Raw genomic sequence first — 13,138 nt, 5'->3', positions numbered from 1 at the left:
GAGCAGCCCAGAACAGGAAGTAGAACCTAACAGTTGCTTTTCCAGTGGTGACCAGCTCAGTGGGGAGGATGCAATGAGACCAGCAAAGGGTAGAAACAATAGGAGTCCAATAACAGCGAAGACAGAGACAGGGCAGATGACAGCCAGGCTCATCTGGGCTGTTTCTTGAGGGTCAGATGGAGTGGACAGGCCTGGCTGTCCAGCCATCGGTCTCTGGTTGGGCTCCATTAACCCGGGTGTGATGGATCCATGGGACAATGCCTGAAACTTTAAGAGCGGTGGGAGTAACAAGTACAACAGTGTGAGGGCCTGTCCACAGGGGTCCGAGAGGCTCACGCTTCCAATCTTTGACCTAGACTTGGTCTCCTGGGTTAAAGGGGTGTACTGGGGCCCCGAGAGAAATGGGGGCCCTTTCCAGAATGTAAGCATGTACATCTGTGAGGACCTTGCCTAGTGCGGCCATCTGGTTTTGGAGGCTGGAGAACTCCAGCTAGCAAATTTGTCAGGGAGACTGGTTAGCAGGGGAGGGGGCCTCCCGAACATAATTTTGAAGTGAGAGAATCCAGATTTGCCAGGGGTGCAGCACGCCCAAAGGACGGCTAGCAGTAGGAGGTCCACCCACCCTAGGGAGGTCTCCTGGTGGAGTTTAGCCAATGTCTCCTTGAGGGTACCGTTCATGCGTTCAGCTTTCCCTGAGCTTTGTGGTCTAAGCTGTATGGAGCCTCCAGTTGATGCCCATAGCTCTGGCTACCGTCTGGAGAAGCTCTGCTATGAAGGCTGGCCCATTGTCACTGTGTATGGAAAGTGGAATCCTATAACGGGGGATAATTTCCCTGAGGAGGACCTTAGCTACTTCGTGGCTTTTTCAGTCTGAGTGGGGAAAGCTTCGACCCACCCGGAGTAGGTACAGACCAAGACCAGTAAATACTTAATGCCATGGCAGCTTGTCATGTCAGTGAAGTCGACTTCGAGGTCCTTAAAGGTGCGGCACCACTTCTCTAAATCCTGGGGATGGGGCTAGGGCCGGACTTTGGATTGTTCTTTGCACAAGTGAGGTGGTTACTTGAGGACCTAATAGGGCTGGGATGAAAAGTCTTCCATCAGGCAGTTGCCACCACCCTTGTGGCAATCTGGTAGCCCCTTCTGACTTTGCCCACCTGAGTTTTTCTTTTGTGTACCACAGGAGGGACATAGTGGTAGTGTCAGTGACCAAGGGTAGCTCACTAAGGCTTCCCATTACCACTGATTTGGCTGTGGTGTCGGCGAGTCTGTTCCTGACTGCTGAGGGCTCGTTGCCCCTCTGGTGGCATCGACAATGGATAAAAGCAACCTGCTGGGGAAGCCAAATAGCTTGCAGGAGCTTAAGGATTTCTTATTTATTTTTAATAGTTTTTCCCTCCACAGTCAGAAGGCCTCTTTCTTTGTATATAGCCCCATGGATATGGATGGTAGCAAAGGCATACCAAGAGTCAGTGTAGATGTTGATTTTTCGGCCCTCAGATAGAGTAAGGGCTCTTATTAGTGCCCATAGTTCTACCCATTGGGCCATCCCGATGGAAGTGCCCCTGCCTCGAGTACCTCGTCTGTGGTGGTTATTGCATACCCTGTGTTACGTTTTCCATCCCTCAGGAAGCTGCTGCCATCAGTATACAGAGTAAGGTCCGGGTTAGGATGTGGGCTGTCCCGGAGGTCGGGTCTGGTAGCGTAGATCTCATTGATAACTTCTATACAGTCATGTTCTGGACCCCCTTCCTCGGTTGACAAGAAAGTGGCTGGATTCAGGGTGCACACAATTTCCAATGAGATCCGAGGGTTTTCCAGGCGTTGCCCCTGATACTGAGTCAGCCATGCATTTGACTGGGTCCTTGACTGTTCATTAAAGTGGTGAATGAGTGGGGTACTTTAACTATGAGTCTTTGGCCTAACATGTCTCTGCAGAGCTGGGCTTTCTTCCAGGAGACTCTATACCCTGTCTCGGCTAAGTGGGACAGGAGCGCCCATGTCGCGGTTTGGCACTCGATCTCGGTGGCACAGGCTAGGAGCAGATCATCCACATATTGCAATAGAATGCAGCGGTATTCTTTTTGAGGGAAGGTGGCTAAATCTGAGGCTAGCACTTCCCCAAAGAGGGTTGGGAATTTTTGAAGCCCTGTAGGAGCCGAGTCCATGTCAGCTGGAGCTGCAGGCCTGTATCAGGTTCAGTCCATTCAAAGGCGAGCAGTGATTGGCTCTGGGGCGCCAACTGAATGCAGAAAAATGTGTCTTTCAGGTCCAGGCAAGTGAACCATCCGAACTCTGGGGGCAGCTGACTGAGGAGAGTATACAGATTTGGGACTACGGGGTGTAGGGAGACTGTGGCTTGGTTTACCACTCTTAAATCTTGTACTGGCTGGTATTCTCAGTTAGGTTTCCTTACCGGCAGGAGGGACGTATTCCATGGAGACTGGCACTCTATGAGTATCCCTGCTGCTCTGAGATGGGTGAGGTGTTTTTGAATCTCTGCCTGAGCTTCCCTGGAGATGGGGTATTGGTGTAGCCATTGGGGTGGAGCTCCCGGTCTTAGTTACACTAAAACTGGGGCCTTATGTTTTTCTAGCCCAGGTGGGTTTTCTTCAGCCCAAACCTCCAGGAAATCGACCCTGTATGGTTCCGGGTTCTGTTCTACACGCCGGTCCTGTAAAGCCTGCATTCTTTTTCCTTCAGGGTGATGATAGACAGAATAAATCATTCTGCTGGAGGCTACAGAGACATGGTGGTTTGGCCTGATGGTTTGAAGGAGATTTGGGCCCCTAAATTGGTAAGGAGGTCACGCCCCAGGCGGGGAACTGGACAGTCCGGTAAGTAGAGGAACTCATGCGACACAGTGTGTCCTCCCAATTTACAAGTTTGAGCCCGGCAGAATGGTCGGCTCTTAGCTTGATCCCCGCTGGCTCCCATTATGGTGACTCTGCGGTCCCCGAGTGGTGCCACTGGCATGGTGACTACTGAGTGTTCTGCTCCAGTATCTACCATAAAAGTTACTGTTTGGCCCCCTACGTCTAAGTCAACTGGCTTGTGGGGGCTGAATTTGAACGAGCCCGGTTCTCTTTAGTCCGACTCAATTCCTGCTAATCCTATGAAGTCGGGCTCCAGGCTGATTGGGTTGGGGCTACAGGGAGGCCGAGGCTGGAAGCAGAGTTTCTGGAAGCGGCAGGGCCATGCCAGCCGTTGGCCGTGTTGCGTAGGAGGTGGTGGGGGCTCTTCGTTGGGGTCCCCTTGGTAAATGGCCTGAGCCATGTCTTTCTGGGCACGGCCTCATGGGTTCCGTGCAATGTAGATCCTGGACTGTCCCTTATTATTAGAGCAGAACCGTACCCAAGGAGGAAAGGTTTGGGCTATTTCCAACCATAAGCTAACCTAAGAAACTGGTCTGGATATCCTGGGGTCCCAGTGACAACTACGTAGATTCGGTGAATCATGGGGAGGTCAAGAGTACCTTCTGGGGGCCACCCCACATCAAAACCTGGCCACTCCAGCTCACATAAAGCATGGAGATGTCCGGGGGTAATTTTGAGCCCATAGTCGCCTCCGAAACCTTTCCTGAAATTCTTTAACATGTGATATAGAACCGTGGGCTTCCCGTGTTTCCCTCCCATGATGTTCGATGTCACGCGGACAAGGGAAGGGTTTCAATCAGGCGCTCGCCTGGCCGTTTCCCTTGTGGGAACTTAGGGTGCGTCTTGGCTAAGGTGTGCCTGTATAAACCCCGGACCAGGTCACACCACAAGAGTGCGAATCACCATTATGCCTTAGGACGCTACCACAGAAACATAGGTTGGGGCTCACTCAGGTTCCGTATCCGACAGGCCTTGGATCCACACAGAATCCCATTCGGGACCAAGCACACACACACTCTTTCAAGGAGGAAAGACGGCCGCCCCAGGAATGGCCCTAACTGGAGTCCGAAGTGGGACTCAGCAGGAGGTGATCAAGTTCCCCTTCTGTCACATGGGACAGGACTGACTTGAACAGTGGCCCCGGGGCTTACCTGGTCCGACGGGAGGATCTGGCTGGTTGTCCCCGGTCCCTCTCAGCGGGTCCAGCTGGGGAGGCGTGGGCCACGGTCACCGGGGGAAGATCCGGTTCAGGGTCTGCCAAAATTGGCGGGCGGGGCGTGTCTATACCCTTCTTGGGTTCCCTGTTGCTCCGCTGCCCGCCTCTTGACCCACACTGGTGGCGCAAGGGGCCAATGCGGTTGGGTTCCCGGTCAGGGAACCAAATGTTGCAGAAAAACAGCAAGGTCTGAGAAACTCAAGCAGCACGCAGAGATCAGGGAGAACACAGCTTTATTATTACGGGCTCAGCGGGATCCTTCCCAAAAGACTGAGCCCCTAGCAAAGTTTTGAGCAGGTTTTTATGGGTCGGTTGGGGACTTCCTTGAGTCGGGGAAGGGGTAGGTGTAATCTTGTGATTGGCTCAAGGTGTGGCTTGGAGGGGGTTATGCGGAAGTGGGCTGGGGCTTAGGCTGAGGACTTCTTTCTCTGCTGGGGCCACCATTTTAGCTCAGTTCCACGTGGCAGGGAACCATTTTAAGGTCAGTTTCCCCATCAGCGGGAGACCTTGACTTCAGTCTTTGCTGGGCTAGAATATTTCTAGGTTAAGATACGAGGAGAGGACCATGGATGAGGCAAAGGGAGTGAGGTCTGCCAAAGCGTGGAAGCAGGAGGGGTGAGAGTGGGGGCGGCAAGCACTAGACTTAGAGCCTGAAGAGCAGGGTTAGAATCCTGGCCACAGCCTTACCTGTGTAGGACTCAGCTTCCTCACCCAGAAAATGGGGGTGAAGAGCCTACATATTGAACAGGGTTGCTCTAAAGCATAACAAAGATTTTTCCAATGTGCCTAGCCCAGTGTTTGAGAACAGGAAAAGACACCTAGCCCAGACCCTGAACACAGCAGGTTCTCAGCCCAAGGTGGTGACGCACACCTGGCCTGTGCTTTCTCAGGAGCGGCTGGAAAAGCCTCACTCTCAGGACTTCTCGGCAGAACCAAGGAGCCTGACAACACTGTCCTCACACCAGGAGAGGACACATTCTTGGGGTACAGGTGTCCATTTCCTTAGTTTCCTCCCAAGCCCAATCCTTAGCTGTACCCTCTTGGACTTATCTGTACCCTCTTGGACTTATCTGTAAGAGGCATATTTTCTCATGATTCTTTTTTTTTATGCTTTTAAATAATAATTTTTTAAAAAAGAGTATAAAATCCTTCTTGTCCCCTTTACCCAGATTATTAGATTTTTAAAATTTTATCCCAATTGTTTTACTGTTGTTTTCTCTCTATTTTGTATTTGCATATTAATTTCTTATATTATTTGACTAAGTTGGAGATATGGTACCTCTTCACCCCAAAATTCATCATTGTATTTTCCTAACAACAAGGACATTCTCTTACATAACCACAGCACAATCTTCAAAACTAAGAAATTTAATTGATATAGAGCTATTGTCTAGTTGGCACTCCACATTTAAATGAAACTCCATCAATTGTAATGTCCTTTAAGTCTGTTATTTTTCTTCTGGTCTCCTTTAATCTGTGACAGTTCCTCTGTCTTTCCTTGACTTTTATGACCTTGACACATTGGAAAATTGCAGGCCCATCATTTGTAGAATGATTCTCCCTTTGGGTTTGTTGTCTAGTCCTTTCCTCATGATTAGATTTAGATCATACATTTTTGGCAGGAATATCACATAAGTAATTTTGTGTCCTTCCCAGTGCATCACACCAGGAGGCATGTGATGTCAACTTGTCCCATTATTGGTGATGCTAACTTTGATCACTGGATTGAGGTAGTGTCCACCAGTTTTCTTCACCATAAAATTACTGTTTTCCCCTTTGTTATTGATAAATATCTCAGGAAAATTCTTTGAGACTGTAAATATGTGTATCCTGTTCCTCATCCCAACTTTACCCACTAGTTTTGGCATCCATTGATGATTTTCTATCTCCACCATTCCAGAGACATTTATTAGTAGGTATCCTACTGAAGAAAAGAATGTTCCCTTCTCCCCATATATTATTAAGGAGGACTCAGGAATTTCTATTTCACTCAATGGTTTATAATCTGTTACTATTATTATATTGTTTGATACTCAAATGTCCCAGATTTGGCCAGTGTGAGGCCAGTAGGAGCCACCTGAGTGGGGGCAGGGCATCCCAGAGGCATTCTGAGCACAGCGGGCCCAGCACAGGGGGCCCTGCTTCATTACCAGCCTTAGGAGTTAGCCCAGGGGTGGGGAGACAAGCGAGTGGTAAGACAGGACAGAGCAGACCTTACAAAACTGCCAGGTCAGATAGTCAGGAACCAGCATGTTCACAAAATCTGACTCTCGTGACTCTCCTTGGTACAAATACAACTATCTGTTATTTGATTTTCTTTTCCCTACCCACATTTTTCAAAACACCTGGATGAGGAACAGATTTGTATCCTCTAAAATTTCTCTCCCACAGGGCTCTCATGTACAGGTGAGCAGGTGGTTCATTGCACGTGGTGTGAGAAATGTGAAAATGTGTTGCCCAGATCCCTCTTCAAGTAAGGCCCAGCTGTCCAGCTGCAGGGCAGCAGGAGGCAGTCTTACCTGAGGTCACACCCTTCCTGGGGCAGCCCAAATTTGGTGACTGATGAAGCAGGAGTATAAAGACCCGTTCATTTGGATCTGAGGCTGGGCAACTCTGATGAGCACTACTTGCTCTGGTACTGAGTTAGCTGAGACTTGTTCAAGCCTGAAACACAGGTTGACTTCCCCCTGCCCAGTGCTGCTTCCTTTCTCTTCCTTTTACGGGTGGGATCTCTAATATGGATGGAAAAGGAGCCACATGTTAAATGTGACAAGCTTGGGAGACTGAAAATAACCACGTAGGATGGTGTGAACATAAAAATTCACAACTAAAGTGGGCCATGGCAGGAAGTCACATTCTTGGCCTGTAGCTTCCTTGACAAAGGTCAGTCTTTACCTTAAGTGAGCCTGTCTGTTGTCTTTTTGCATCTAAGATAAAATACCCTTGGAATGTCAGAGTAATACCTTTTTTCTGGACCCTACCCCCCCCGGGGGCACAACCTACCACACCAGTGCAGGAAACTATGAAATCCCTCATTGTTATCTTGTTCCCCAAATACCATCTCTATATGGTGTAAAATGCTATTAACTATCCTGTACCCACCAATGTAAAAGAAGTGTGTGTCTCTCCATTTTGCTTTTTATCCAATCCCAGAGAGTTCCCCACTTTGCTTTCTCCTGCCCCCTTAACCTGCAACCAATGGATTTCTTGACCCTCCTCCTTTGATTCTATTGTATAAAGTAAGTTGCAAAACGACCATTTTCTGGAGCATTTTCTCAATCTGTTGAGACTTTGCTTCCAGGCAATTGTCGTTAATTTGGCTCAAATAAACTCTTATAAACTTTCTGTTAGGCTGGATGTTTTTTCGTTGATACTAATAAACATCATGCACTGCAAATTCTGTCTGTTCTTGCAAAACCCAACCTGAAACACAAGGGTACCCATTCAAAGCGATGGGTGAAGGCTGAAAATCAGGCCATGTTCCTCCAGACAAGCAGCACGAATGTGGGATTTGATCGTCCAAAGCAGGCACCATTTTCCAGTTCTCTTCGCATCTGCCTAGGATCTGCCTGGTGCACTCTGCTCTGGCTGTTCTCTCTCTTTCTCTCAGCCCCTTCCCTCTGACTTCTGCCCTTCCCCTTTCTAATAGTCCTCCAGAAAGCTCTTCCCACTGTTCCAATAGACCCATGGCAGTTCTTGCCCCCTGTCTGCAGCAGAGAAACTGTATGGTAGGTGTTTAAAATTACTTAGAGGGCTAGATGGGGAGCAATTCACCTCTTCAGAGTGTTAGCAGAGTTGAAGGTGGAAGGACACCCAGCGACTTCTGCAGATGGGTGAGATGGTGCCCAGTGAGGATGAGGATCTTGTCCAGCATCACACAGTGAACCAGCTGTAGAACCAGCTGCCGGGCAGCCTGTCAGAGCCCCTGCTGCCCACTGCTGCCCTTGGCCAACCTCTGGTAATCTGGTACCTGCATTTACCTTACATCCTGATATTGAACCATCCTTCCCTTTGGATCTCATCCCCTTTGTCTTGACTTTTCCTGTGGGCTATACCCCACCCTGTCCCTCTCCTTCCCTGCTCCCCTTCTCAGGAAGCTCACTTCCTCCCTCTGTTCTGTCCCCAGAGTCCTTTGTTTACTGTCTCTGGCCCCTGGCCTTAGCCTCTGCCTTCTGCTGTACTCTCTGTAAAGCTGCTGAGGCTCCCAGCTTGGCCAATGTAGGGGCACATGTGCCTGGGTTGGTGGAGGCTTCACGGTGCAGCTGAGGCCTATGAATATGAATTCACATCAGTCCTGACTGGGAAGTGACCGTACTGTAGCGGTTACCACTTACTGTGCTCTTACTATGCTCCTGGCATTGAGCTGAGCTTTACAGTCACCATCTCCAGTCCTCACAGAACTGCTCAAGGACAGCACTGCCACCCCTGTCATACCACCCCGAGGTGGGAGAACCGACGTGGCCAGAGCGTGGTGATTAGTAAGTGAAGGAGCTGGGACTGGAACCTCAGGTCTGTGTGATTCAAATTCTCCACCCCACCCCTTCTTTCTCATAACCCTGTATACCCATACGGACTCAGGGACTGACAATGCCACAACTACTATAGGGTACACCAAGAAAATCATTTCAGAAACTCACTTGGCGGTAGGTATCAAGGATTATTGAGGAATTTTTATTTTTTTATTTTTTATTTATTTATTTATTTTTATTTTTTTTAAATTTTTTTTTTATAGAAAACCTAGATTTATTTGTTAAGCTATTATAAAGACAAAACAATTACCATGTGAAGTACTTTGAGGACTTCATCCCAATTTCACTTGTTCTATTACAGAAACTGACCTAAGAGGCAGGAAATTACAGGATAACCTAAGAGATTATAACAAAACAAACTGGTGGAACATGGAGAAAGGAGCAGTAGCTAGTCAGAAGCACTTGTGTTAGTGGTAGTACGTGTGGCTGGGATTTTTCCGAAGAGGCTGCCTAGAGATGCCTGAATGAATTAATCTGGGTCCCAAATTGAGTAAAAAGATCCTTACCCCAGTGGAGAAAGAGCAGAGGCCAAGATTTCTCTGAGATCTCTCTGTCTGTCTTGTTAAAAGAAGAGGGTATCCTGAGACCCTAAAGGGGTAGCTCTTAGATTCAGCCTGTCCCATCCAGTCGACATAAACCTCCACGTATCTGTGTATTTTCACCATGTAGCCCTGCTAGGTTATGGAAGGTGCATACACCGAAGGCAGGAATTACAGGCCTACTCAGAGGGTACCTAGACACAGGAAGTTTGGGAGTAAATGATAAACTACAAACACCCTGTTGGTTAAGTTAATTCACCTTTGTTAATAAAGGTCATAGTTTCTTCTGCTGATGACGTTTTGTCTCCGTATAGTCTATCTCAAGAAAGAACTGGTTCAGGTAAGTTTTGGAGAAGGAAAAATACTTTCATCAACACCCACTCCACAGAGGAAAAGGCACCAAGTTCTCTCCTACAGTTATGAGCAGAACCCCAAAGCAGCGCACAAGCATTTTCAGTGATCCACATCTGTGTCCTCAAACTGCCCAGCAACGGTGGGTGTCGCATCCACCTCCATCCCATCTTCATAATCTCTTACTGAGTCTTCTGTCCGGACTCCAGCCATGTTATACTGGCTGCTCACAGACTGAGAAAGCATTCCTTCTAATCTCTCCAATGTGGCCTGGCCTTCCGCTGTTAAATGGGATGATCCTTCTTCATAGGTGTAAAATGTAGGAATGTGCCCCTGCCCTTGTTCATGTGCTTCCACATCGTATTCTTCTCCGTCGTCATCATCTGACTCGTCATCGTCAGGGTCGGGATGCAAAGCCTGGCATTCACACACTGCAGTGAGCACTGCCGCCAATGCTGATTTATCACTAGGCACAAATCTACATTCAGCAATAGGTTCAACATCATCATCATCGCTGTCTTCCTCTTCTTCATCAGCAACAGATTCTTTTGATTCTTCTTCAAACTTGGCATTCACCATAACATACAAATGCTCTCGTGGGTACGCATTCAGGTCCCTGGACACCGCATGCAAACTAATGGTGGGGTATTCCAGTGAGAATCCTAATCCAGAGCCATCTAACCAAGACAGGCGGCTCTCAGCGATGTAAAGGGTGCCGCTGCCGAGCCCCTTCCCGTTCAGTACAGCCTCAGTGTCTGGCTGCTGCTGCCGGAGCCCCTCAGCTGACCCCGGCGGCGGGAAACTTTTGAGGAAGCTCATTACAGCAGGGAGCACGGAGACACAGGCCAGGAGGGAGCTGAAGCACTGAGGAATTTTTAAATGTTGATAGTCTGTGTCCAGTAATTCATTCCATCAGTAGAAATCTACCTCAAGAAAATAACAAGAAACATGAGAAACAGTCTATGTACAAAGATGTTTGTAACAGTATCATTTATTATAGAAAGAAACCCCAAAACAACCTAAATATCCAAGCACAATTAAATTATGGTATTGATCTACTGAAAATGGCTGCAGTCACAGAAAATATTTACAATGAGTTTAATAATGATATGGGGAAAATGTTTATGACTTTATGCTAAACAAAACAGCAGATTATAAAATTACTATACATACAACTTGATTTCAGCCATGAAAATATACTCTGCAATTAAAACAAGAAAAAGAGGAAGCTGGAGCCTTCAGCAACTCCACTCCATCAGCGTCCCCTGCTTCCCATCATGACTCCAATAGCAGTCCCACTCTGATGGTGTCTCCTTGTTCTGTCTGTCCACTAAACTATGAGCATGTCAGGGGGGAGCAACTGATCTTAGTCCTGTCTGACTCTTCCTGAGTGGACGCTCTATCCAGACCTGTGGAATGAATGAGCAAATGAAGGAAAGGAAGGGCTAGGTAGGTTGTCCCTGGCCCCAAGCCACTCACCTGCGTGGAATCAGTGTCCTGATGGGCAGGATCTTCGATTTGTCACATCCTGTTCCAGGCCCAAGTCTGACCCGATTCTCTCCCAAAGCCTTTGGCAGCTTTGTCACCTGAGAAAAAGGACTGTATTTCCCCTGAACAGTTCAGGGTATTGAGGGCATGTGTATTACTCTGGGCCGGGGCACAGAACCAGATGCCTGAGCTGCCCCTCAGGAATCGGCACATTTTGCACACCATTTTCTCTAACCTCACAGCTCTAAAGTGTTAGAATTTTAACCCCTCATTAGCATTTATAGAAAATAAGACTTGGGTTGTGATTTGCTCCAGTTCTCATAGCTAGTAAGTGGCAGAACTGAAATTCCACCTTCCCGGTCTCCCAAACCCACAGGACTAAAAGTGACCTTGGGCAAGTCCCTCCTCCTGTGTGAGTCCTGGTTTCCTGTCTGGACAGTGAGGCTGCTGACTCAGAGGGCTCAGCTGCTGCTCCTTCCCACCATCACAGGTAGCTCTTGATGATAAAATGCCCTGACTCCAACCCTTTCCCTCTCCTTTCCCTCCCCATCCCTGGAGGCAGCCTGGACACTGTTGGACTGCAAATCAGCCAAGTGAGCCCATGACCACGGAGCCCTTACAGGCAGCCTCAGGCTAAAGAGCTCCCATTTGTCCTCGGACACTGGAAGAAAGCCAGGAACATAGGAGCATCTCACCCATACCCCAGACAGATGTGTGCAGAGCGCGTCGCTGGTTACTGCCCCCACCTTACCACCCTGGCCTGGCAGAGAGGGTCGGGGGAGGGGGTTCATATCACCTTTGCTCAACTCAGCTCTCATGGCCAAGGGGCTTCAAAAAACCCAGTCATCTCCCCCTGCCCCCCAACACACACCCCTGCCTCCCAGCACACATCTTGCCTGAACAGGAAACTATGTTAATAGCAGTCCACACCTGCACAGAGTCTTCCACCCACCTTAGCCCAGTAAGGCAGCCAGGACAAAGATGGCAGTCCCATGACACAGGTGGGGGTCCTGAGGCCCAGAGACAAACAGTGGCTCTACACAGGCCACACAGCTAGTAAGTGGCAAAGCTGGGTCTAAGCTTTAGCCTCTCAATCCAGTGTGTAGTGCCAGACACTATGTTTACCTCTACCAGAGTCTGTGTTTATCCCATTTAGGTGACACACATCTATTAACTCCTGCCACAAGCAGGTCCTCATAGAGCTATGCAATGGGCAAGATACAGCCTCTGCCCTTGGAGGGTTTCTAGTTAAGTGGAGCAGGGGAAAAAGAGAACGTCTCATGCAGGAGGTTAGTAAGTGAGGGTTACAGTCACAGTGTCAGGGGTGAGGTCGTCGAAGCTGCCCACGAATGGCTAGCACAGGCTGAGGGCCTGACACACGTGACCAGTGAAAGGTGACTGACTGAGTGAGGGAGTTATCTTATTCACCAGATGGAGAGGGGAGGGCAGGTCTGGCAGAGACACCGCCTGAGCCAAGGTGTGGCATCGGGAAGAAGAAATCTGACACACATGTGGGATACATGTCTGAAAGAAAGGAGAAATAAAGCTGAAAATGTTTACTAGGGCGACTTTTGAACCACTTTAAATGCCAGGTCAAGAAGTTTCAAAGAGCCTCTGTAGATAAAAGCTGCCATTATAAAACATGTTTTTGGAACATTAATTTGGCAGCGAAACAGTAAATAATCAAGAAAACAATGGCAGCTGTGGTGGATAGGGGTGAGGTGTAAGGTGGAGGCCGAGAAGCCGGTGAGGATTCTGAAGAGGCATGAGGCGGCTGGGCCAGGGCCAGGCTGGGATGGATGTGGGAGAGCATTCCTGGGCCTGGCTCCTGACAATGCCTTCCTCTGCCCTAACAGCTGGAGCTCCCTGCTGGCCAGCATCAGCCTCACATCCTAGTGGCTGGCAGTCCTGACCCAAAAAAGCAGGATAAGACGGCATCGAGCAGCCGGTCTCATCAGCTCTGGCTCGTGGTCATTTTCCTAAATAGATGAAAAACAGATGAAGTGCCTGGCTTGGTACACAGTGGGCACACATTTCGTGATGGCAACCCGAGACCCTGAGCTACACCTTCCACACCCCATTTTTGGGGCTCAGTCTGAGTTGTTCTAAGATTTGTGCCTGAGAAGCCGCAAGCCCAAG

The 13,138-nt window shown here is 48.8% G+C and overlaps 1 protein-coding gene across 1 annotated transcript; it reads right to left on the bottom strand.

Moving 5' to 3' along the window:
* Nucleotides 1-8,821: 8,821 nt before the first annotated feature.
* Nucleotides 8,822-10,334, bottom strand: LOC308497822 (methylosome subunit pICln-like). The gene has a single exon (XM_081048932.1). It carries the CDS (start codon nucleotides 10,328-10,330, stop codon nucleotides 9,614-9,616), a length of 717 nt encoding a protein of 238 aa, XP_080905058.1. The 5' UTR covers nucleotides 10,331-10,334; the 3' UTR covers nucleotides 8,822-9,613.
* Nucleotides 10,335-13,138: the final 2,804 nt, after the last annotated feature.

The sequence above is a fragment of the Rhinolophus hipposideros genome (assembly GCF_964194185.1).
Source record: "Rhinolophus hipposideros genome assembly, chromosome: 5".
Taxonomy (NCBI): Eukaryota; Metazoa; Chordata; class Mammalia; order Chiroptera; family Rhinolophidae; genus Rhinolophus; species Rhinolophus hipposideros.
This window is presented reverse-complemented; position numbering and strand designations above follow the sequence as displayed.